Source organism: Rattus rattus, chromosome 4 (assembly GCF_011064425.1).
Source record: "Rattus rattus isolate New Zealand chromosome 4, Rrattus_CSIRO_v1, whole genome shotgun sequence".
NCBI lineage: Eukaryota > Metazoa > Chordata > Mammalia > Rodentia > Muridae > Rattus > Rattus rattus.
Window position 1 is genome coordinate 23,242,086 of NC_046157.1, and position 24,494 is coordinate 23,266,579.

General features: G+C 47.0%; 2 protein-coding genes across 2 annotated transcripts in view; both read right to left on the reverse strand.

The window, feature by feature from the left end:
• Nr1i2 (nuclear receptor subfamily 1 group I member 2) overlaps positions 1 to 2,035 on the reverse strand; it is a 39,869-nt gene extending 37,834 nt beyond the window's left edge. Inside the window, exon 1 of the mRNA XM_032900193.1 lies at positions 1,697 to 2,035. The gene's annotated coding sequence lies outside the window, so the exon portion shown is untranslated. The remainder of the gene's footprint in view (positions 1 to 1,696) is intronic.
• A 3,277-nt stretch (positions 2,036 to 5,312) lies between these two features.
• Cfap91 (cilia and flagella associated protein 91) overlaps positions 5,313 to 24,494 on the reverse strand; it is a 42,135-nt gene continuing 22,953 nt past the window's right edge. Inside the window, exons 11-17 of the mRNA XM_032899387.1 lie at positions 18,975 to 19,091; positions 16,457 to 16,528; positions 15,161 to 15,307; positions 12,540 to 12,761; positions 10,298 to 10,446; positions 9,659 to 9,750; positions 5,313 to 5,854 (exon numbers count right to left, since the gene is read on the reverse strand). Of these exons, the coding sequence (XP_032755278.1) occupies positions 5,313 to 5,854; positions 9,659 to 9,750; positions 10,298 to 10,446; positions 12,540 to 12,761; positions 15,161 to 15,307; positions 16,457 to 16,528; positions 18,975 to 19,091 (1,341 nt within the window). The remainder of the gene's footprint in view (positions 5,855 to 9,658; positions 9,751 to 10,297; positions 10,447 to 12,539; positions 12,762 to 15,160; positions 15,308 to 16,456; positions 16,529 to 18,974; positions 19,092 to 24,494) is intronic.

The window sequence follows — 24,494 nt, forward strand, 5'->3', positions numbered from 1 at the left end:
TCTTCCTCCAAAGGCTCAGGGATCGTCATAGAAGAGGTTGGCAGAAAGGTTGTAAGAACCAGCAGTAGTGGACATGTGCAGGGAGCCAGTATTTGCCATCAAGCTTGAAGACTTGAGTTCCTTCCCTGGAACCCACATAGTGGAAGGAGAGAATGGACTCCCACCATTTATCCTCCGACCTCCCACAAAACTTTTAACAATAAATTTTAAAAATAAACACTAAAATATCTTAAAGCGGTTAAAATAAATGAGGCAGGGTTTTTTATGTGGATGTGGAAGATCTCTAAGCCATGTGTGGTGCAGAAACAACACGAATCACATGACAGTTGGGTTTGTCTGTACATGAATGAAAAGGCTGTGTGCATGCAGCTAGGGGAGGCAAAACATGTTGTGCTGGTTGCTTCAGTGGGAGACAGAGACTAGGAGAAGTACTTAGCTGTGTCTACACTGCTTTTTCATTCCACACGGAGCAAGCAATCGGTCAGCAATCGCTTGGCAATTTGAACAGTGACCACCTACAATTAGTCTAATTAGTTTTGTAGTGGTCTATATGTTTATTTCACAATTGTTTAGCATCAAGTTGGTTACCTTTCAACTAGTTGGCAACGTTTTCTGTGAAGGAACATTTGCTTCCGCTGTTATAGGGCGAAAACAGCCTCATGACTTTGTGTTCCAATAAAACTTTATCGATAAAAAAAAAACAGCTGATGGGGCAGATTTGGCCGGTGAGCTATAACCTGGTGATCCAAGTTTAGATTAAGTTCATTATATAACTAAAACACTTTTAGCAAGTACTTTGGTGTATAAAAAAAAAATAGTCTATATACCAATGGGGTAAGCCATAGCCTCAGAGGCTTTGCTCAGAATACTTTAGACTCTGGCCATGTCATTAGAGATCAAGGATTCACCTCAGTGTAGATAATTCATCCACCTTTCCTTTGCCTTCCCGGCAGCAATGAAAAACAGCCAGGTGTGCACAAGGGACGGTGCCACAGAGGGAAGGGTTGGTGGCCTTGGAGGTGTCTCCTAAGGTAGCTTTGGATGTAGAGAAGCCTTAAAGCCGTGTCTCTGGCCTATGCCTCAGGCTGTTGTCTGGGACAGGGAAAGGCCCTAGGGTGCTGAATGTAACAGGAACGGCTCTGACGAACAGGTAGAAACGGGAGAAAACAGCACTCTAAAGCCGACCGCTGTACAAAGGCACCAGTACTGAGGATGATAAAGATAGAGTGTGTGCTGAGACACTGCTAACCGGGATGTGAGGCCTTGTGACCGTCCTGCTGCCGGCTCTGTCCCTGAGGCTGCCAGCACTAACCTGACAAGCGCCAGGAGCCAGTGCTAACAGTTCCTGGTCCTCACAGTGTTCAGCAGTGGCATTTCCTAGGACAGGGACTCCAACCCTGTCACAGAGGGGCTCGGCTGCCTGTGTAATGCCTGATATCGCACACACAGGGCTTCTGTTGTGATGCTTCCTGGCAACGCCAATGCAGGCAGGCCAGGTAGCAGGGTGCCCAGGCTCCACAACTGTCTTCACGCTTTGTTTAAGTCAGAGGAGATGAGAAAAGAAAAAGGTGCCACCGTCCTCCATACTCCACCCCATTGCCGACCTCTGACTTCATTTGTGCTCCCATAAACCTTCTTCTGTACAGAGGCAGAGGGCATCTGACTCCTAGCGAGAGAAAGAAGGCAAAAATCATACCTGTTTGGTGGCCACTGCTTTTGTTGGATTTCTCCCTTGGGGTCCACTTTGAAGGGTGAGGGATGAGGGTTCTGCCCAGAGCTCAGCACCCCTGCTGCAGCCTCCTGGTTGCATACAGAAGTCTCAGCTTAAGTCTTTGGTGTTTCGTATGGGCCGAGGTCAGGCTCCCAGGGAGAGGCCGACGTCCTGCTAGACAAATGAGCAGTCTCTACCTCCGATTCCCCCCCTCAGCTAAGCTACAGCGTCCACGGGCGCAGAAACTGTACTTGTTCTTGTCCACATTACACCCCAGGTCCAATGTAGTAAGAGGCCCCTGTTGGCACTCCTAAGTCCCAAGTCCAGCACCTGAACTAGCAATGACCAGATTACCGTATTTACTCTTGTTATATACCCTTCCCTTTTTTTCATAGCTGCCTTCACTGTAAAACATATAAGGAAGGGGAAGTGTGTTTTAAGGGTCTAAGTAATTCTGGGCCAACGTCTGCCCTCTGCCTCTCTGAGGGTGCTTTTGCCACTGGAGGTAAAGTGTCTTTGAATGTATAGCTCCTAACACTTTTTATTCCTAAGTCAGTTTCCTGGACAGCAGTATTTTACATGAAAGTGAGTTAAAGGCCACACAGACACGTTGGCTTACGGAGGGAGAGCGAGGGAGGGGCAGCAAAGGAGATGGCTGTGAGACAGATTTGACCTTGCAGTTCCAACCACAGGGCAGAAAGCTGGCTGGGACCTACCAGGAACTGAGTGAGGGATTTCTTCCCTCAGACCCTTCTAGAAGCAGATTGTCTAGTGAGCTCTGGGGAAACAGGACATCAGCAGGTGTTATGCCCTGGGCCCTGGCGCTGGTGCCTAACTGGCTGGGAAGACCGAGAGGAGACACTTATTTCCGAGACTGGGAGCAGGTCTTTTTGTGGACTGACCAGCACTTTTGTAGCTGAGATGAATGGGCAGGATTCCAGCTCAGACAGGGCACCTGGCCAGAAGTCCTGGGGCCACAGGTAAATTATTACAGCTTTTATCATCTCTCACATACAAAGGTCTCTGTTTACCTCTCGGATAAAAATGGCAAGTTATTTACAGCAGAGACAGGGGATCCAGGACAAGTTAGGAACTTACCAGAGGAAAGAAATGCTCTTCAGCTTCTGAGGGGATTGTCTGGTCTCTCTTCCTCTGCAGATGCTGAATGGAGCTCTAGATGGCATAAGAGACGCGGGGCTGCCAGGTGCCAACATTTATATGGGTAGGGCTTCATTTGGAAGCGAGTTAAAACACCCAGTATGTGGTAGTTACTAAAGACCCCAGACTGGTGGCCCAGAGAGGAGCCTGAGTCACTCCGAACCATGGCTGGGAGGAGTAGAAGCTGGAGCCCTGACCGCTACTCCACCTACCTTAACCGGAACTATGAGCTCCGGCACCGTCCACCAGGGCCAAGCCTAGGCAGTCAGCATCCTTGGTAAAATTCGATAAAAACATACGTATAAACAAAATCATAAATTAAAAAAAAAAACTAAGAGAGCCACCTAAATTCCTGACACACTAATGGTGTAAGTTCAGGGGAAGCCGAAGGAAGGGGCGGGGTGGTCCCAGGACCTGCAGAGCCCAGAGGTGCCATGGGGTAGACTCAGAGGGACCATCTCCTTTTTGTGTTTTGTTCTTTGTTTTCGTTTTGTTTTGGAGGACATATGCCCTGGTTTTCTTCCTGTTGCTGTGATAAGTACCGTGATCAAAAGCAACTTAGGGGAAGAAAGGTTTATTTAACTTATTCTTCCAGGACCCGAGAACTTGAGGTGGAATCTGTGGAGGAATGCTGCTTACTGGCGTCATCCCCTGGCTTGCTCCCCCTGACTTACTCCCCTGGTTCCCCCACCCCCCACCCTCCCATCCCATCCCCCACCCTCCCATCCCACCCCCCACCTCCCATCCCACCCCCCCACCTCCACCCGGTCCTGCTCGCCTGGCCTGCTCACCCTGGCCTGCTCACCCTGGCTTGTCAGTTTCCCTTGTAAACTTATAAAGCCTGTTTTCTATTCATATCATCTATTTTTTTTCCTCCCCACAACCCCTTTTAAAGTTATCCTCAAAGCTGGTTGGGGTAGAAGCAGGTCTTCTAATAGTGTGTGAGATCGATTTGTAAGTTTTAAATATTTTCAATTCATACTCTTGACTCTCACAAAAATCAGGAACATGCCTGTTTGTGAAGAGTGTTTTTTTTTTATCATTGTTGTTGCTAATTGCTGTGCGTCGCTGGACAAGACAGGCTCCACTGTGGCTTCTTCATAAGTACTTGCAGTATGTTTTGACCATGGTCACTTCCCTGTGAGGAATCCTCTCTCGGCACCCTGCCTTCTCTTCTATAAAGAATGTGTTCTATGCTAACTGTGTTTGGGAAAGGGTGACATGCATACCCTGGGGGTTCTTAGCACTGTTTTCTGATTCTCTCTGGCTCACTTTGACTTACCGTCAGCATTTCTTTACAATTTTGTTATTTCATTGACAAATATTGTAATGGATCGTGCAGCACTTTCCTCTCAATGGCCTACTCTTCAGCTCTCTTCTACTGGTAGTTAATGTGCCATGTGTCAACTGTGTAACCCAGCAACTAACTACTTAAGATAAAAGTGGTTCCTGATGGGTAAACCGCACCTACACTGGGATGACCTGCAAAGAACTATTAGTGCCCACTGGGGAATCACAGCTGTGAGCTCTCTCTCAGTGCGCTAACTTTTATAAGTGGGAAAATCTATTTAGGGACCTCTGGAAACCATGCCAACAAGATTATTACAGGAGAGTCTAACCTCTGGGTTGCAAGGCTTTTATAGCAGGCAGGTTCTGTACTCACCCAATGTGTTCCCGTCTTAAATCCCACTGAGCAGGCCCGTGCCAAATGCGGACTGCTCTAATTCTACGTGTATGAACATTTAGTTGAGCCAAACACCAGTCCCTGAAGTGCACTGCAGACGAGGTTTAGGCTGAACTTGGCAATTTCTATGTCATGTTGTGTCTGTGCTAACAAGAAGCATGGTGCTCCAGGGTGCACCTTGTCCACCGCTGAGAAAAAGCTTTACAAACAACGTCCACACATCCGTGATGCTTTATTTGTGATGGAGTACATTGTAGGCTAAAATGACCTCCCCAAAAATAACCTACGGTCTTATTTTTGTTTTTTAGATTGCAAGAATTCAGTTGCTATAGAGCCAACTCTGTCTAATAAACTCAACAATTGGTACCCTAACCTAGATGAGGTGAGTCAGTTTTGATGAAAGTGCTTCGTTTTTGTTCTGCTTTTGTTTGTTTTTTGTTTTTAGTGACAGTCCACTCATGTCACACTTGGTTGAAGTTGTGCCCAAAGCTGAATGGAACTGCGCCTCCTCCTCCAGGACTTTCTTCCAGGTGGAAAGGTAGACTCACCTAGCCTTCTTCCTCATCTTGAGTATGTTTCACAGTTTCCGAATCAGAGGCTGAGATAGGTGGCTCATCAGAGACTGGGGGAGGAGGCTCATCAGAGACTGAGGGAGGAGGCTCATCAGAGACTGGGGGAGGAGGCTCATCAGGGACTGGGGGAGGAGGCTCATCAGAGACTGGGGGAGGAGGCTCATCAGAGACTGGGGGAGGAGGCTCATCAGAGACTGGGAGGAGGCTCATCAGAGACTGGGGGAGGAGGCTCATCAGAGACTGGGGGAGGAGGCTCATCAGAGACTGGGGGAGGAGGCTCATCAGAGACTGGGGGAGGAGGCTCATCAGAGACTGGGGGAGGAGGCTCATCAGAGACTGGGGGAGGAGGCTCATCAGAGACTGGGGGAGGAGGCTCATCAGAGACTGGGGGAGGAGGCTCATCAGAGACTGGGGGAGGAGGCTCATCAGAGACTGAGGGAGGAGGCTCATCAGAGACTGAGATAGGTGGTGCATCAGAGACTGAGAGAGTTGGCGCGTCAGAGACTGAGAGAGTTGGCGCGTCAGAGACTGAGAGAGTTGGCGCGTCAGAGATTGAGAGAGTTGGCGCGTCAGAGACTGAGAGAGTTGGCGCGTCAGAGTTTGAGGTCTCAGCCTGCTCAAGGAACGACCTCTGCTCTTCCTCAATGGCGTGTTGGTGGAGCATGGATTCCGTGTTGCTGTGAATGATCTGATGGGCTGCTAGAATGTGCTTCCGCTGTGCGTTCCTCACTGGGGCAAACAACAGGAGAACTTTTTAATTTCCTGCTTGAAGCCATCCCTCAGTGAGTATTTATAAGATAGGAGTTAGGGGGAAAACATGGTAAATTTTCAAAACACACATTTTTCTGCTTTGGGTTAACCGTACTCAATAAAAAAAGACTTGAGGTGTGTTTTAGAAGGACAGTAAACCAGACCTGTTATCTTTTAAATTTGAAGCGTTCTTCCACGGAAAGCTTGGTCACGCCTGTGGCACTACTGAGAGACAATCGGGTCATCAAGGTTGTAACTTCACCAAAGAGTTAATCCGAAGGCCAAATCTAACTTTACACAGGTTCCCTGGATTGTATAGACTTTGGAACTGGCTAGTTTTGGTGTGTTATGTTTTGAATTTTAAAAGCTTTCTTAAGATAATAAAATTCACATAACAAAGAGCCCATTGATGGGTCCTGGTCTTGTGAGCTAAGAGGAAGGGGTCCTGAGTTGCGCTGTTGAAGGGCATGTCTTAGCTCTAGACCACTCCTTTCTCCTCAGACTGCAGCAGATGCACGTCCTTCCTCAGCTACACTCTTCTGTCCTCCTTCTGCCTTTCCATGGCCCAGAAACAACAGATTCCCCTTTGTTGGGTAGAAACATCTGAGACTATGAGCTTAGAAGGCAATCCTAAGTACACAACCTAGGAACGTGTATTAGCAAGCCTTAGGACAGACAGCAGCAAGTGCTGCAGTCCTTGGGAAGGACAAGTGGTCATGTTGATAATGATGGTGACGTCAGCAAGCTGCGTTTGTCCTTAATTTGCATTAGAGACTGTTTTAGACTATTTGGGCCTGTATTTAATTCAACCACAACCGTAAAAGAGGCATTGTTAACAGCCTCATTTTCAGAAGGACAGGCACACAAAGGAATTAGATAATTTATTCTAAACCATACAGCTAGCTAATTAAGGACAGTATGATGTACCATAGACTGGGCATGGTGGCACGTGCCTGCAAGCCCAGCACTTAAGAGGCTAAGGCAGGGAGATTACTAATTCAGGGCCAGCCTGGGCTAGGTAAATATATGAGACCTTAGCTCCAAAGGAACAATAAAAAGTACTATGTATTCTTTACTCCTCAGGTATTGATTACTTTGCATAGCAGAGCACCCCACTTTGCAGTAATATGGTTGAAAAGGCAGGGGCTTTGAGGCCACATTGACCAGGACTTGACCCTGCAAGTCCTTTGTTCCCAATCATTAATTTCCTTTACAGGAAAAAAAAAAAAACGAGAACACACTTGTAGCTCTTAAAAGATAGTGTGCGATTTCTCGTGCTTAATGTACTGCCTTGAGCTGGGCATGCCCAGTAAGATAACCGGGCTAGGGAGAAGGCTCAGCAAGGACCACAGGGCCCAAGTGTGGAGCCTTGAACCCACGTCAGGTAGCTGGCTCACAACCACCTGTAACCTCAGCTCCAGAGGATCTGATACCCTCTTCTTGCTTCTGTAGACACACAGAGGGGTGGGGAGGGAGGGAGGAGGAAGAGGAAGAAGAGGAGGGGGAAGAGAAGGAAGAGGAGGAAGAAGAAGAGGAAGAGAAGAGGAGGAAGAAGAAGAGGAGGGGGAAGGAGGGGGGAGGAGGAGGAAGAAGAGGGGGAGGAGGGAGGGGGGGAGGAAGAGGAAGAGGAGAAAGAGGAAGAGGAGGAAGAGGAGGAAGAGGAAGAGGAGGAAGAGGAGGAAGAGGAGGAAGAGGAGGAAGAGGAGGAGGAGGAAGAGAGACAGAGAAGATAAATAAATCTTTATTAAAAAATGAGATAATTTTAAATGGCCTATAAATATATCTTAGTCTTGGGCAATGCATGTGTGTAAAACATACAGCTCTCTTACTTGAAAAGAGAAACAAAGCCAGGTGTTGGGTGCACACTTTTAATCTCAGCTATCAGGAGGCACCGACAGTGGATCTCAGTGAGTTTGAAACAAGCCTAGTCTACATAGAGAGTTCCAGGACAGCGAGAGCTACATGGAGAGCTCCTGTCTTAGAAACAGAGAGAGAGGAGAAGCAAAAATTCCAAATGTTTATTCTCTGTCTAGATGTAGAAGGAACTGAACAGTAAATATTAAAATAAAAATCAGTATTACATGAAAAGGCTGAGGACCCGTGGACCCGCGCACTCGCATGCTGACGTGTCCCTCTGGGTCCCCGACATTCAATATCCCCCTCCAAATCTTTCCCCTTGGGCTCTTGGGAGATTTGAGAACGTCTTTTCTGTCCTTAGCTATTTCATCTTTTAGATTTTGATATGTACATGTTGTAAGTACATGCTCGTAAGTACAGGTGCCCTCAGAGGCCAGAAGTGTCCAATCCCCCAGAGAGGGAGTTACAGGTACTTGTGAGCCACCCAACCTGGGCGCTGGGAACCAAAATTGGGTCTTCTGCTCCTGCCATTGGGAGGGAATTTCAAACTGGTAAATATTAAGCTCATTTTTCCACTCCCATCTCTTTCAATTCACTTAGGAAGAAAGATGGCTCTGAAGAAGGCTGACCTAACTTTGGACCAGGAAAAAGAAGAAAGGGCTTGCTGTCTTCTCAAGGATCTTGAAAGCATAGCAGCCCTGTACGCTGTGACGTATGTTACTTGATCTGAGTGTTTAGCCTAAGGTCGTGGACTCTGTGATGCCCCGAGGCCAAAAGCACAACAACTGTTTGTGTGGCAATGAGGTAGAATCCAGGAAAACATAAAACTCGACCTCCTGCTTGCTGACAGTTATGTTCCTGGGAGTCTCAGGGTCATGGCCGGGAAGTGTGTAAATACACTGACTACAATAAAATAAGAGTTTGCAAATGGACACTGTAAACAGGTAAATGTTGAGCGCTAAATTATACCTGCTGTAAAATTATACCACTGTGTGTGGGAAAAATATCAGCTTTCTTTGATCTGATGGACTAGAGTCCACTAGCCCTTTGTCCCTAATGAAGCAAATCTTATACTTTTCTGCTTCAATTTCCCCAGAAGTTTCTTTCTACGAGCTAAAGGCTTGTGAGTCACTGCCTGTCCTCCTGTCCTGATGACATCCCTCCCTGGGATCAAACCTGGCTGGGACAGTTTGAAGGTTACGTAAGAATCTTTTTCTTTTGTAATTTTAATTTTATTATCATAATTGTGCGTATGTAGGGGTTGGGAAGCGGGGTGTCTACATGAATGCGAGTGCCCACAGAGGTCAGAGGTCAGATTCGTCAGATCCCCCTGGAGCCACCTGATCTGGGTGCCAGGAACCGAACTCAGGTCCTCAGGAAGAGCAAACAGCATGTTTGTTGTGCCCTTAACCACTGTGTCGATCTCTCTGGCCCCAAATGTTTTTTGCTTCTTAAGACATATCCTTTCCTTTTCTACTGACTAAAAGTACCATTATTTAAAACATGCCATTCTTGACACAGGATAACTTGAAACTGTTGTACTCAGATGCCACCCTACCAGAAGCAACTGTTAGTGACCCAGGAAACAGCAAGATGTCCTTAGACTCTCAGGGTGTCCCTGCTTTTCAGGACCTGCTGTTTCTGGGAACGGTCAGCAGGAGGCTGCCCCTGTGTGGATCACAGAGCACAGCTTCCTGGGGACTTGAGAACTTCCTCTAAAAGAAGGGTGAAGTTTGGCATTCTAGCGATCTTACCTGGGGTATCCCTGCCTCTGCTGGGGGTGGTGAGACCCCGCGGCCAAGCAGCAAGAAGAGAGCTGAACAAGTTGTGAAGCCAGAACCCAGGGCCTCTTCAGAAATCCCCACCCCTTTGGAGATACAGCCCCGCCACAGGACAGTGAAGAGGGGGGAGCCCACAGAGGCTTACCTTTCTCTTTGACAAAGTCTTTTTGTACCTCTGGGATGAGAAAACTGTACACCAGCTCGGCAACAATCTCCTCTGACTGAAGATTCGTTCGGCTGGCAAACCAGAACAGAAACAAGTAAAGGGGCAGATAAGCGAATGATCTCCTCACTGTTTCCCTGCTTGGGCGGCTGATGGGCACCGAGGCCCGTGGCCTATGTGAGCAGCTCGTGAATACCGTGATTGGAAAGAGTACATTCCTGGCATTGTCTGACTTCCTCAAAATTTAGAGTCTGACCCTATCCAGCCTGCTATGAAGCGCATGTTAAAGAATTCAGCAAGTGCTTAGAAGTCTAAAACCTTAGGATTAAGTGCATATAATGTCAAACACATACATCCACTTCGCTCACAGTTCTAGTCACTGTAATGAGGCATGGGCTGGCAATAACCCGAAGGATGGAGGAAAAATAGGAATTCAATCCCCAACGCTCCTACCAGGAAGGGTATGGGCACGCTGAGTTCCAGCACAAAGAGTTATGTTAGGGAGACAAATGGATGTCGAATCATGGCTTACAGATGGCTTGTGGGGCCCTAAGTGCCTGAAAGATCACATCTGAATAACAGTAGCTACATCAACATCTAGTTCAGTCTCACGATGCATACCGGTTCTCCATTTCATAAGCGATATTGTTGATCTCCTGGGCGATCTTCTCAATTTCTTCCCTGGCTTGCTCCTCTGCAGTTCTCTCTTCAGTGGTCAGTATGATGTCTTCCAGGTAGGAGGTCACTGTACTTTGGTGTACTTTAATCACCTGCAAAAATTTAAAAGAAAATAGTACTTGGGAACTTCTCTTGTAAATGAGACAAGAGCTACACAGGCATTGCTTGATGATCTCACAGTCTGTACGTTTCTTTCGTTAAGTCACTAGTCCCATCTGTTTCTCATCGGCCTGTCTATGCTTTCTAGGCAGCCCAACCCATTTAGCCCATCTGAGAACTACAGATCCTACTCGGATGTTGGTAAAAGGCACCCCTCAAAGATGGTCGCTTCAGGTCAATAGCCTGGGTTGGACCCTGATGGTTGTCGGTAGTGTGACTTGGCCAAGCTACCTAACTGTATCAGAGGCTACAGAATATGTCCCGACATCCTTTCTGTCTTTTATATTAAATAACAGACTCTCTGGATTTCAGCCAGGTGAACAGCTACCCAAGGACTACGTTTCCCAGCTTCCACAGGGCCTAGTCAGGTCCACATGACCAAGGTCTGACCAAGAGAATGTGTGCTGAGGTGATCTACTCAACTTCTCAGGAAGGTTCTTATGGGGAAAGATGTGGCTTCCTTTTTCCTTTTCTTTTTCTCTCTTCTTCTGTTTTATTTCATGGACACAAACCCTTTGATGGGAGCAGTCAGCCTAGGTTGCCATGAGAGCCAGAGTTTAGAGGCTGCAGAAGAGGAGCCCAGAAGGATCCCAGGTCACCCCGGGGGTTGCTGAATTGTCATGATGGCTCCTAGTTCCTCTCTTGGGGATTTCATGAGATCATGAAATAGAATTCAGAGGGTTTGGGGAGGGCATGCAACCACATACATGTATAGTATGATGAACTGGAAATAATTCTGTATCCGTACAGTTGCTCCTAGTGCCTGAAAAGGCCACCAGGTCCTTCCCACCATAGCCCATTTCCACTTTCATGATGGTCCTTCCTTAGCTTTAGACTTTTGCTTCTTTAATCTCAGGCAAAACCAATTAGCTTCTCTCTCTGTCTCTGTCTCTGTCTCTGTCTCTGTCTCTGTCTCTGTCTCTCTCTCTCTCTCTCTCACACACACACACACACACACACACGAAGTATCATGAGCATAAACTATTAACCTTTGTATATATGTATTTTACATGTATGTCTCAACAAATTGTGAGTCTTGTAGAGGCAAAACCATTTTTATGTCTAAATATTTCTTTAAATTTGAGGTAAGGCCTGTTTCCTAGAGGACCCATCAATGCGCTGATACTTATTCTTTATGTGCCTTCAACCGCAATATCAACCTTGAGCCCCTCGCCTTCCTGATGTTAGCATCTCAATGGCAGTTCAATGCATTATCAACTAAGACACGTGTTGAGTGTTGAATATGTGCAGGGCGTATGCTGCTGTTGCTGCAGAAAGCACGACCTGATATGCAGCGTGCTTGCTCTTGTGAAATTCAGCATTTATTCAGAAGAAAGCTGCAAAGACACAGAACACTAGATAGCTGATCATATAATAGAGATGAGGCAGGGTTAATATGATCGATATATATATATGCCAATATGATATATGATAAATATTAATATATATATATATTAATGACATATGTCATTGCACATAAATGGTCCTTAAGTCAGGCCCGAAAACTTTCTCAACTCTTTTGTGTCCTTCCTAGACGCCACTGAAATGTCTGCGTTTCCCACTCGGCTATCCCAAACTAGGTTACAGTTGTATTCTTGACTATGCTCCTGTCCCTGAACTCATCGTTCTCTTCACTTTCCTACCTCAAAAAAAGAGTAGCTACAGCCTCAGGCTGCATAAGCCACAGGCTAGGGCTAGTCACCGTTCAATTCTCCTCTGGCCTCAACTCCTTAAAGAGGACCTGATTCTTGGCCTCATTTGCTCCCTTCGAGGAATCCTGGAACTACATACCCGTTCTACGTCATTTAAATTGCAGAAGAGAGCCGCGTCCTGTTTTCCCTAGAGTACCCACAGTGCTCCGCACTTCCTACTGTAGAGTGGAAAGCCAAGTGAAAACCAAAACACACAAATCACATTTTATGTCATGAAATGTCTGTATGACTTTGAGAGGAATCGTAGAGTGGGATGTCTGGTCACATCCGGCTCCCTCTGGGGAGCTTACATCCGCCCAGTTGTTCCCACTTGCCTCCATAAATATCTGGTCCTCCTGCTTCAGGCGCCTTTGCTCCACTTGGCGCCGACCGCTCTCTTCTGCCTCTCGCATGCGCCGTTGGCGCTCGGCCAGCATGGCGAAGGCGTGGATCCTCCTCTCCTCCTGCAGCCTCACCAGCTCTTTGGACAGGAAGTCGAACATATCCGCCAGCACTCTTCCTTCCAGGTCTCCCAAGTGGTTTTCAAGCACTGACAACTGAAAAACAATAAAGACTCTGAGACAGATGGCCAGTAATTGTCAGATGACACAAAATGACCAAGCAAGGTCATCGTCAGAACAGCCTTAACCAGAAATGGCCCCACCCTGGGGCACTTACTGGACCAGGTAATACAAATAGATCTGAGGAAACAGAGTGTCTAGTCAGTCCCTGATGGATCACAGCCCTCGAGTTACAAAGAGGACCTAGTGAAACTTTTTTTAAGCAATACAATTTTTAAAAATGTTATGTGGAAGGTCAGATGTGAAGGAAAATGAGAAGCTTCTTACTAAAGGTAATATTGTATTCAACTTAATAAAATGGAATTTCCTAGAAATCCGCTCATGACAACTTTTAATTTCTAAATGTCCCGTCTTTTCCTACCAGCTTGAAGGACTTTAAAACATTGAATTGCATGAACCTCGGTACTTTTTAAGACTTTTAATAAATCCAGCAGACATCTTTAAACAGCGCTGGAAAAAGCTTAAAAGTGCATGTACCACTGAGGTAAAACAAGGGCTCCATGGAGCACCCAGCCAGGAGTCTGCCACTGATGTATGGATATCTGTGCCCTGGTTCTCACAGAAGAGGACTAGTGTTTCAGATGACTTATCTGCTCCCCCTCCCCCTTCTTGAGCATAAAGGAAAGTCTCCTTCTTTCCGCCATGATGACTTTGCTCAGAGCCCCCTCTGAGGGAAGGGATGTTCACAGGTCGCAGGGGTAATGACGCTGGCTGAGACTGTCTGTCAAGGGTAGTGGTTAGCTCAGCTCCCTCTCCCTATCCTTACCCACACATCCTTTCCAGCCCTGGAGTTCAATGTCCTTTTTGCTGGCGAACACTAAAAAGGGTGAGGCCGGGGTTTGTCACTACTCTTTCATGTATCAAGAGCCATGCTAAGACCAGAGAGGGTGGGCTCTTTCTCTGTCTTCATGGATCTAAATGCTCTCATGTCCTAAACTGCTAACCCAAGATCCATCCACATCTACTTGTTCATGTCCAGCTTCCTTCCTTCTAGGAAACGTAGCCAGGGATGCTCCAGCAGTGCTGAGAGGGCGTTACTGCTGCAGCCATTACCCTTCCTTCATCCCAAAATGGATCTGTGCTTCCTCAGCAGTTTTCCACAGAAATGGCGGAAGGTAAAAAGGCCAGCATTCCTATGCGTGTGGAACGCTCCTCTCCCTCACCTCCCTGCACTGGGCACCTCGATAGGGCTTAAGTTGAACAGTCTTTGGAGGGGTGACAGTATTTCCCAATAACCCTTCCCCTCTTGCTTGGCTGACATGATTAGCCAGTACATAGTTGGCTTAGCTCTATGTGCCTCAAAGGGCCAAGGAGAGAATTCTCCCCTCTCCCCTTGGGCCTACTGCTCTCACGGCTTTGCGCTCCCTGTCTGGACATCTCCAAGACACCAGAACCATCAGATTCAGACAGTCTAGGTCCATATTATCTTTGCCCTTCATCCGTCTACTTGACTCTCTTACTGTCTCACCTCCAACCTTGCTCCTACTCCCCCACGCCCACTGAACTTCAATGACATCGATGTCATCTAAAATCGACCCCTCCCCCCAGGGTCACTGACCTATGGCATTGCTGTCATATCAAAAAGGTAAAGCTGTTGTCATTCCTAACTTGGCTATCATTTGTGTTCAATTATCACATAGCACGAGAGTTGCATGTGTTATTCAAAGTGGGTCAAACAATGTTGCTGTCCGTACTACAACTTTAACACTGAAGCTGGGCAGAGGGCGGGGACTTGTTCAGTGTCAAAGGGTAGAGCAGGGGAACCTAACCTTGTGAGGCAGAGACATATTTAGCCAGCAAGAGCAATCCACGTGTGACACCAAAATTCCACAATAAATGCTAGTGCTGGCCCATTGAGACAGAAATCTCACACTGCATTTCTTTTCATGTTAATTTTCGTTATTTATTTGCTCTTTCAGCTAAGCCCAGGCTTGAGAGAGTGCAGCACAGTTCCTAATAAATGTTTAAGAAAACTCGAATGGGAAAAATCTTCAAGTTGGAAAAGGTATGTTTGGTTTTGGTTTTCGAGACAGGGTTTCTCTAACAGCCCTGGCTGTCCTGGAACTCCCTCTGTGGCTTCGAACTCAGATTATGGGCCTGCTTCTGCCTCCCAAGTGCTGGGATTGACAGCCTGCACCACCACAGCTCAATCTCTTGGGTTGTTTGTTTGTTTTAAAAGTAAACCAAAGCGTAGCGTTTCCACTCAGCTGGGGTCGGCCCCCACTCATATTTTGGGCTACCCAGAATGCTGTGAGCCCGGCTGTAGAATAATTTTTTTATACTCCTTTCACCTATTGTCACACCAGTGCTGTAATAACAGTAACTGCCCCTTGAGGGGACACACAGCAAGTCAGAGAGGACACAAAGGGCAGAACCTTGTCCTCGTGCAGGTTCCTCTGCCGCTGTAGAGCCAGGGTCACTTGCTTCTCTGCTTTCTTCACTAGCTTGTCATCCTCCTGCAGGGCGTGGCTGGTGCGCAATTCCATGATCAACTCCAGTCGCTTCTCCTTACCCTCAAACATCTGCACCAAAGCAAATCCAGAGCAGTGAGCTGGGAGGCACGTGTGTGAGAGTTCCAGGCCTACTGCTCACCAGTTCACCTCTCTCCCGGTCTCTCTCTCTCTCCCCCTTCCCTGTCCCCCTGCCCCTCTCCCTCCCGCTCCCTCCCCCTCCCCCCTCCCTCCTCCCTCCCCCTCCCTCTCTCTTGGTAAGGGTGTATGGGTGTGGGTGTGTGCTTTCAGGGAGCTGCTTCCTCCATCGGTCACAGACAAGGTAGTAACTACTGGGCCGTGTTAAGGAACTGGAGTCCCCATCTAATTACTGTGCCCCTTTAAAAGAATAACCCGAGATGGCACTATGTGAGGTCAGTGTGCTTTTCCAATGAATGAGCCTCCTCAGAGCACACAGCCTGAAGAGCACTGCATGGTTCTCCCTTGGATTACAGAGATGAGAGGGGAGCACCAAGTGCAGAGCTCGGGTACTCGGCTGCCCTGGACTTGTCACATCCGAGTCTCTCAAGAACGACAGCCCTCAGGAGGGAAAACCATGAAAGAGGGGTTTGTGTGCTTTACAGTAAGGTGTGAGCGCTGCAGCAACAGAGATCGCCCTGCCAAAGCTTAAAGTTGGGAGCAGCCCAGGCTGCTGGCTGTTAGGGGAGCATCCCTCAGACTCAGATCACTTCCCTCTAAACTGAGAGTCCTAGACAGGAGACAGTGGAGGACACTCACAGGGTAATGAGGGCGTACAGCAGGAGTTTGAGCTGAAGCCACGGTGTGTTTCTAACACAGATACTGCCCACTCTATGGAACTCAGATAACCGTTTTAAAACACAATAGAAAACTAGGGACTCCCTCTTGGCTTGTAGTGCCCTAAGTCAAAATACAGAGGGGCAAGCCTGGGGAATTAGTCATCCCATGGAAGAAAAGAAGTTCACGCAGCTGGAGTTACACCTGTGACCCACAGCAGGCGGGTACTTCCTCTTTTCTTGGCCTTGTGTTGGACAAGGATGGCACTGGGGTAGGATGGGAAGGGGGTGGGGGTAATTAATTGTATTGTACAGCGGAACAAGGGATCAAGGTACAGGAGGGAATTCACCTAGGCAGCAGGCACAGACAGTTTCCATTGTTTCCTGTCAAGGGAGAAATGCTGGCCCGGTGGGCAGACCTACGCACCATGTTCTGCACGACTCTGCCCCGGAGTAACTTCTGCAAGTAGATGATAGCCATTTCTATTTCTCCTTCTTCCTACGAGGACAAAGGGGAGCAGCCTGAGAACAGGCAGCAAACGCTGTTGTTTGAAGGCTGATCTCAAGCATAAGGAGAAGACTTCGACGGGGCTCTGCTCTCCTTGAACAAACACAATGTGTCCTAAAGGTTACCTGCTGCATCATTAAAATTCATCATTTTATTTTGTGAATAATAAATCATCAGTGAGAGCCTAAAAGGAGGGATGCTGGGAATGCCAGGCTAGCCCTCCACGTGGAGCCAGGCTAGCCCTCCACATGCACTGCATCCTCAAGTACAGCTGGTTATGTCCTCTAGCTTTCAGATTTTCTTGTTTGCTTATGAGCAATGGAGAAAGCAGGGAGGGGGGGAGGGGCCTTTTGACATGAGTTAGCTACACTGGCAAAATCAGAATACAGTGGGTAAGAGTCACCACCTACGAAAATTGACTGAAATAACCGGGTCAGCGTGATGAGAACCAGAGACTTCAATGTGCTCAGCCCTAAATGGGACAACTCTATCACGCTGCTCCTCCAAAGCTTCAGGGGTTGTCGTGGGAGAGGGGACAGAAGGAAGGTAGGAGACAGAAGTGGCGGGCAACTATAAGTGAACGGTGTTTTCTGGACATGACAGTACCATTGCTCACACAAACTCACAGTGGGTGTGTGACTGCACGTGCAAGACTTGCACAAGATCAGGCTCGCCAACATCCCAGGATGGATGGGGCGCGGGCTCACGAAGTCTCACCTCCTGTTGATGAGCTATTAGCAGTTGATGGTGGTATGGGAGGGAAGACCGTTTTCTTCAGGAATGCAACCTCGAGAGGTTACCCGTGCTCCAGGACGTGGCCCATACACAACCCACAAAACTCGGTGGGTTTTAAGAGAGCCAGGGAGTACTATTCAGCTATTAAAAACGAGGGCATCATGGATTTGGCTGGCAAATGAGTTAGAACTAGAAAATATCATCCTGAGTGAGGTAACCCAGACCCAAAAGGACATGCGTGACGGGAGCCTCCCATGGCTGTCCTCTGAGAGGCTCTACCAGCAGCTGACTGAGACAGATGCAGATACATACAGCTGGCCTGAGGTGGAGGCCTCTTAAGGAAGAGTTAGGGGAAGGACTGGAGAAACTAAAGGAGATGGCAACCCCATAGGAAGACCAACAGTGTCAACTAACTGGACCCCTGGGAGCTCCCAGAGACTAAGCCACCAACCAAAGAGCTTACGTGGGCTGGTCTGAGGCTCCAGGCACCTATGTAGCAGACTGGCTTGTCTGGCCTCAGTGGGAGAGGATGTGTCTAATCCTGTAGACATTGATGCCCCAGAGAAGGGGAATACCCCCCAGGGGGGCCACCCTCTCTGAGGGGAAGGGGTAGGGGGATGGAGTAAAGAGCTCTGGGAGGGGGGAACCGGGAGGGAGAGCAACATTTAGGATATAAATAAATGAATGAATGAATAAATGAATACATGAATAACACATGAAAATGAAAGGAATACGTGGTGGAGGATAAGGGAGGACTAGGAGCGGAGGGAACGGGAGTCCTGTTCAAAACGTGTTGTCTAAACTGGTGTGTCAAAAAGCAGCAAACCTGGAGGTCTAATCAAGGCCTCTAGGTGTGAAGTAAAGCAGCAGCGCAGTCGGGGAGCTGACGCCCACGGCAGACAATGAACAACCGAAGGAGTGAGCAGAGCCTGCAGAGGGAGCCTTGGCTCAGCAGTGAAGCTGTCAGGGTCCCTTCAGAGCCCCGCCCCCTCCTCCCCACCCCCCCCACCCCTCAAATAAAACCCTACAGATTATCTGCTGCTCTCTGCTAAAACCCTACTCTCTACCTGCTGCATCCCTCCTCTGAGAATGCACTGCAGGCATCTGAGTGATCCTGTTGCCCTGGTCTCTCTCCCCAGTGCTGAGATTACAGAGGCCTGCCACCATACCCAGTCAGGCCACCTCCTTCTCCCTCTCCCCTCCCTCACTCCCTTCCTCCTCCTCTTTTTTTTTCCTTTTGACATACATTTCATTCTTTGTATCTTTATTCTTGAGAGGACTGGGTTTAGATTTCACTTGCGTGCATTAGATGTCTGATACGTGCAAATTAAGAGAGAATTGGGTGGAGAGATGGCTCAGTGGTTAAGAGCACTGGTTGCTCTCCCAAAGGACTGCGTTCCCATCCCTAGCACTCACGTTGTAGCTTACAGCTGTCTGCAACTCCAGATCCAGGGGAATCCGATACCCTCGCTTGGTCTCCATAGTCAATGCATGCATTGGCACACAGACATATGTACAGACAAAATGCCCATACACATAAAATAGAATTCAAAAGAAATTTAAAAGAGAAGGAGCTGATTTTAAATCACAGCTTGAGACACTAACACTGTGAGCTCATATTTGTTTTCTACCCAAACTACCATAGGCAGGGGCCAACTGAAGTCCTTGTACTTAGTGTTCCAAATAAAAGCCTCAGACTTACATAGGAAGCCATCTCCAAAGAGGGGGTTGGAAGCCGAGGCTGAGGGATGGGATTTCTTTGCAGGAATCGCAGAGGTTTCGGTCCTTCTGGACCTTTATTCTTCTTATCCAACAGTGCCTGAAATAGATACCAACTGACGTCATCTCTTGTTCTCCCAGACTCCTCCAGCGCCAGATCTAGACCGTGTATCCGAGTTTCAGGGTCTCTAAGCCTATATTCAAGGTTAGCCAAGCGGTTCTGGCTGGGGTGTTTGTGTACAGTGTGTGATCGCACTCTTAGGGATACGTTAACCATTAAATAAACACAGAATCTATTTTCAAATACATATTAGTTGATGTTATGCTGTGTGTGTACGTGTGTGCACCCGAGTGTACATGTACGCACTACACGTGTGCAGAAGCCTTCAGCGGTCAGAAGGGGGAGTCAGATCACCTGGAATTGGGAGTTACAGGTGGTTGAGAGCACCATGTAGGTGCTGGGAACTGAACCCTGGTCCTCAGCAAACCAAATCCAGGTCCTTTGCAAGAACACTAAGCTCTCTTAATTGCTGAGTCATCTCTTCAACCCCTACCTGGTTTTTTGTATCAATTTCCATCAAAGAGCTCTGGGATTTTATTTTTAATTTTTAAAGGTTTCTGTACTGTGTGGGCGCATGCATGAGCCCAAGCACCTGCTTTCACGCATCACTCACTGATCGCTTTCAATATCAAAAAGAGGAGATTCTCCTGTGCGGAGAGTGGGTAAATAAATGTTTAGTATGTTTTGATATTGCAGGGGAGCTGGAGGACATTAAATGATATTTGTCTCTCAGTGGAGAGGGACTTTTCCTTTTGCCTGGAAGAATGTGAATTATAAAATACCGGTTAACTCATTCCTGGTGACAGAGTACTGTGGCTTTGTATTTTTAAAGGTTTCCCCCTTTTATGTCTCCAAAAGTCCCGTCAAAATTATACGTAAGGTTTATTTCAGCAATTCAATCTTAGCATCGGGAAATACTTTAAATTTAAAAGTACCACGAGCTCTTGTGTTTGTGATTTAAAGCCTATACCTTGGTTAATAATGTCATTAAAAGGATTTTTACATTATGTTTTTCATAAAAACGTAAGCAAGGGACGTTTAGCGAAAAGCACAGCCCTAATGGTTGAAGTTGTTAAACATGTACAAAGTGTAGCGGAAACTTAACATCTCCTGACTGTGGTAGTAACCAAACCTCTGGGTTCATCCGAGACAGAACTGGCAGGGACTGCTGCCAGCTCTGGGCAGCCAGGGCTGGGGGTGCAGTAAAGACACAGATGTGGGCAGGCATTAATATGCTAACAGCTGGGGAGCTCAGAGAGCAGAGCTCTGGGCCACACCACAAGAAACCACGGGGAAACTGGAGTGTGTGTGTGTGTGTGTGTACAGCCAAAACAGATATATCATTCCTGTAAGAAAATTTGGCAATATCAAATTTTCAAAACAATACAATAGGATTGTCAAAACAATAGGATGTTCACATGTTGTGGTGCTGTGGTGAAGTAATTTATGTCTGGGAACATGATTTGTGTTCACCCGTATACCAAATGGTGCAGACAAGAGTCAATGAAACACTGAGTTCACTGCTAAGAATTCATAAACAACCTACATATCTACTAAGGTGGAGGCATACAGCAATCCATCATTGAAGTGTAAAAAACAGTAAGTAAGGTAGCTGTTCTGCAATATTGATATAGATAGATATGCAAGACGTTAAATTAATAAAAGGCAAGAGCAGAACGGTATGTTTTATATATTTATGACTTAGGTGAGGAAGTTTAGGGCTGGGGCTGCAGCACAATGCTAGCTGTTGGCCTGGAGCTTAGCTGCCTGAGTTCAACCCCCAGCACCAAAAAGAAAAAAGCTTTGAAAGATGCCTTATGGGGGCTAGGGAGTGGCTTGGTCCGTGAGGCATGACCCAAACAAGTAAGAGGACCCGAGTCAGATGTCAGAGAATCTACTTAAGAGGCCACATGAAGAAATGTGCACTTGAAATCCTAACCCTGGGGAGGTAGAGGACCCCTGGGGCGTGCTGGCCAGCCACATAAATCAGCAAGCTCCGGGTTCAGGGAGGGACAGTCTCTCAAAACACAAGGCGGTGGGGAGGAAGACATTCAACATCTACCTCTGGCCCACACATGTGCACGCATCACGCTGGCGCGCGCGCACACACACACTTCATTCATTTTTTTTTTTTTTGAAATCCAATGAAACTGGGCATGGTGTCTCTCTCAGTACTTGGGAAGCCAAAACAGGAGGACCATCAATCCCAAGGTGGTCTAAGTTACACGGTGATACTTTGCCTCACTATGTATGCATTTTTTAAAAAAATTGTTAGTTTAGTGTTAGTGTGTGTTTGAGTATGTGTGTAGGATTGCTGGAGCACACATGTATGTGCAGATGAATGACAACTCTTAGAAGTTGGCTCCCTCTTTCTACCACATGGCTCTTAGAGACTGAACTCAAACAGGTCAGTTCAGGGAGCCAATCCACCTGTCCATCAAAAATGTGTTTTTCGGGGTTGGGGATTTAGCTCAGTGGTAGAGCGCTTGCATAGGAAGCGCAAGGCCCTGGGTTCGGTCCCCAGCTCCGAAAAAAAAGAACCAAAAAAAAAAAAGTGTTTTTCCAGCAAAATGTCTTACCAAGAGCAACCTGAAAGTATTGTATGGCGGTAACTGCTTCAGGGCATTCTGGGAATTTCTCCTCCATGGTTTCTGTGCCATAGCTCATGAAACACCTTTGGAAGATGGTCCTTCACCCTCCCCTTAGACAGTCCTGGATTCTCCAGATAATATATCCTTGGGGAGATGCTAGACTGAAAACCTGGCACTAAGGAGTCTCTTCAGCCCAGTACTCCAAACCAGGAGAGGCCATGTAAATGCTTCTCACTCCAAACCCAAGAGGAGAAACAGAAACAAGGACACCAAAATAGAGCACCACCTACAGATACCTCAGACATCAAATGTGGGCCAGCTCCCAGCAAGACATTAGGATGCGACCACACGGCCAATTTACCTCAGTTATCTGATACCAAACTTCAGACTGTCAATTTTAGGCTATATGCTAGAAAGCACACTAAAAAGGCAAAAAAAAAAAAAAAAAAGTCTATCTAAATGGTCAAATCAACAAGACCTAAGCATGCACATGTTGGAATCATCAAAGATTGAAAAATATCTCTGATTAATATGATAAAGGAATGGATGGGAGAAAGTAGGCAAGCTATGAGAAGCAGTGCAAAGACAGATGAAAATGTTCAAACAGAACCACAGTGCGTAGTTAGAAACCAAAATGCTGTAACAGAAACAGAAAATGCCTTCCACAGGCTCGGAACCAACTTAACATAGCCAAGGCAAGAGTCAAGTCATTTGAAAATGGTCAATAAAAGCTTCTCAGGGTGAGTGGCAATGAGAAAACAACCAGAAACGGAATAGAAGCCCCAGGACTTGCAGAGAATAGCAAAAGGCATAGCACACGGGGAGCTGGAATACCGGATCATGGCAAAAGAGTGGGAGAGCTGGGCATTCCTCAACAGAAAGCTTGCGTGAAGCTCTGGCTTCAATCCCAGAACCTCATAAAACCAGCGCGGTGGTTCATGTCCATGATCCCAGCTCACAGGAGGCAGAGACAGGAAGATCAGAAGTTCAAACTCATCCTCAGCTACATAGTGAGTTGAGGCCAGCCTGGGCTATGCTAACACCCTCTTCTGGCCTCCGTGGACACCTGCAATCATGTGTACACACACACACACACACACACACACACACACACACACGCATGCACACAAAGATATTTTTAAAGAGAAGACTAAAATAATAATCTTTGTGCTTTGAGGAGCAGTGTCTGGAAAGTTAGAGGACAACCCACAGAAAGGGAGGACAGTTTGAAAGTGATAAAGGTCTAGTCTTTAGAATATTTTTCAAATTCAGTAACAAAAGGACAACTGGTTTTTAAAACGGACAAAATATTTAAATAGACGTGTCTTTAAAAACAGACAAGCTACCGACAGGTACTTTCAAAGATTCTTAAACGTCATCAAGCATCCAGGAAGTGCAAGTCATGGGGACACCACCTCACGCATGCCAAAGTGACTAGAAGAGAAAAGGCCATAGGAGACAAAAGGGTGTGCAGAAACTGGAACACACACACTGCCACTGAGAGAAATACTGTAGTCGCTTTGGCAACAACCGGGCAGTTCATCAAAACGTAAAACAGTTGCCGTATGGCCTATCGTTCTACTCCAGACACGTCCAGACACATCCAGAGGAACTACAGCCATGCCTCTCCAAGACTAGAACACAGGAGGCCATGGCGCTGAGAGTAGAGACAGCTGAGGTGCTCGTCGGTCTAGGAGGGACTAAGTAGAATGTGGTCTCTCCACACAATGGGATATTATGTAGTCATAAGAAGACCTGGAGCTGTGCTAGAATATGAGAGGACCTCAGGAACACTATGCTGGATGAATGGAGCTAGCCACAAGATGCTATTTATTGTACGATTCCTGCAGTATAGTTTGTTCAGAACAAACAAATCCATAAAGAAAAAGTAGGGATGAGAGAGAGAGAGAGAGAGAGAGAGAGAGAGAGAGAGAGAGAAACTTAAGAAGTATGGGTATGGGGTGTTTCGGGGTATGGTGAGGGGTGATGGAATTGGACAGTGAGCACAGACACCAGCCTGTGGACATGCTAACAGACTGGACACTTTAAAGGGTAGATTTTATTGTATGTGAACTTTTATCTTCCTGCCCCAACTGAGAGCAAAAGTGGAAGAAGACTGGACACAAAGCCTGGAGCTCACTGCCTGCAGACCATGCTGAAAATGATCAGATTCTTAAGGTGCAGGAAAAACAATAGGGGTCAGAGGTGTACACGTCTGTAAAGACAGGGAGAGCAGCAGAGACACAATAAACAAAGGTAAAATAAAGTCTTTTGTTCTTAATTTTTAAAATATTCGTTCTCATTGTGTGTGTGTGTGTGTGTGTGTGTGTGTGTGTGTGTGTGTGTGTGTGTGCACTTGCATGTGCGGGCACCCATTCCCTTTGCTATGGTGCACTTGTGGAGGTCAGAGGACTGCTTTGTGGAATCACTTTTCTCCTGCCTTTCTGAGGATTGAACTCAGGTTGCCAGGATTCATCAGCATCACCTTTATCTGCTGAGCCATCTTCTTGGCCTGTTTTGTTTTTTTCCGGGGGGGTGGGGTGGGGTGGGGTGGGGAAGGTTGTTGTTTCATTTCCTTTTTCTTTTTCATTGATTAAAAAAAATTTAAAGCAGGGGGCTGGAGAGATGGCTCAGCGGTGAAGAGCACCGACTGCTCTTCCAGAGGTCCTGAGTTCAATTCCCAGCAACCACAGGGTGGCTCACAACCATCTGTAATGGGGTTGGGTGTGTCTGAAGACAGCTACAGTGTACTCATATACATTAAGTAAATAAATAAATCTTTTAAAAAAATTTAAAGCAGGGAGAGAGAGTAAAAATGTATTGCGTGTTTACAGCACATATGTTAGGGAGC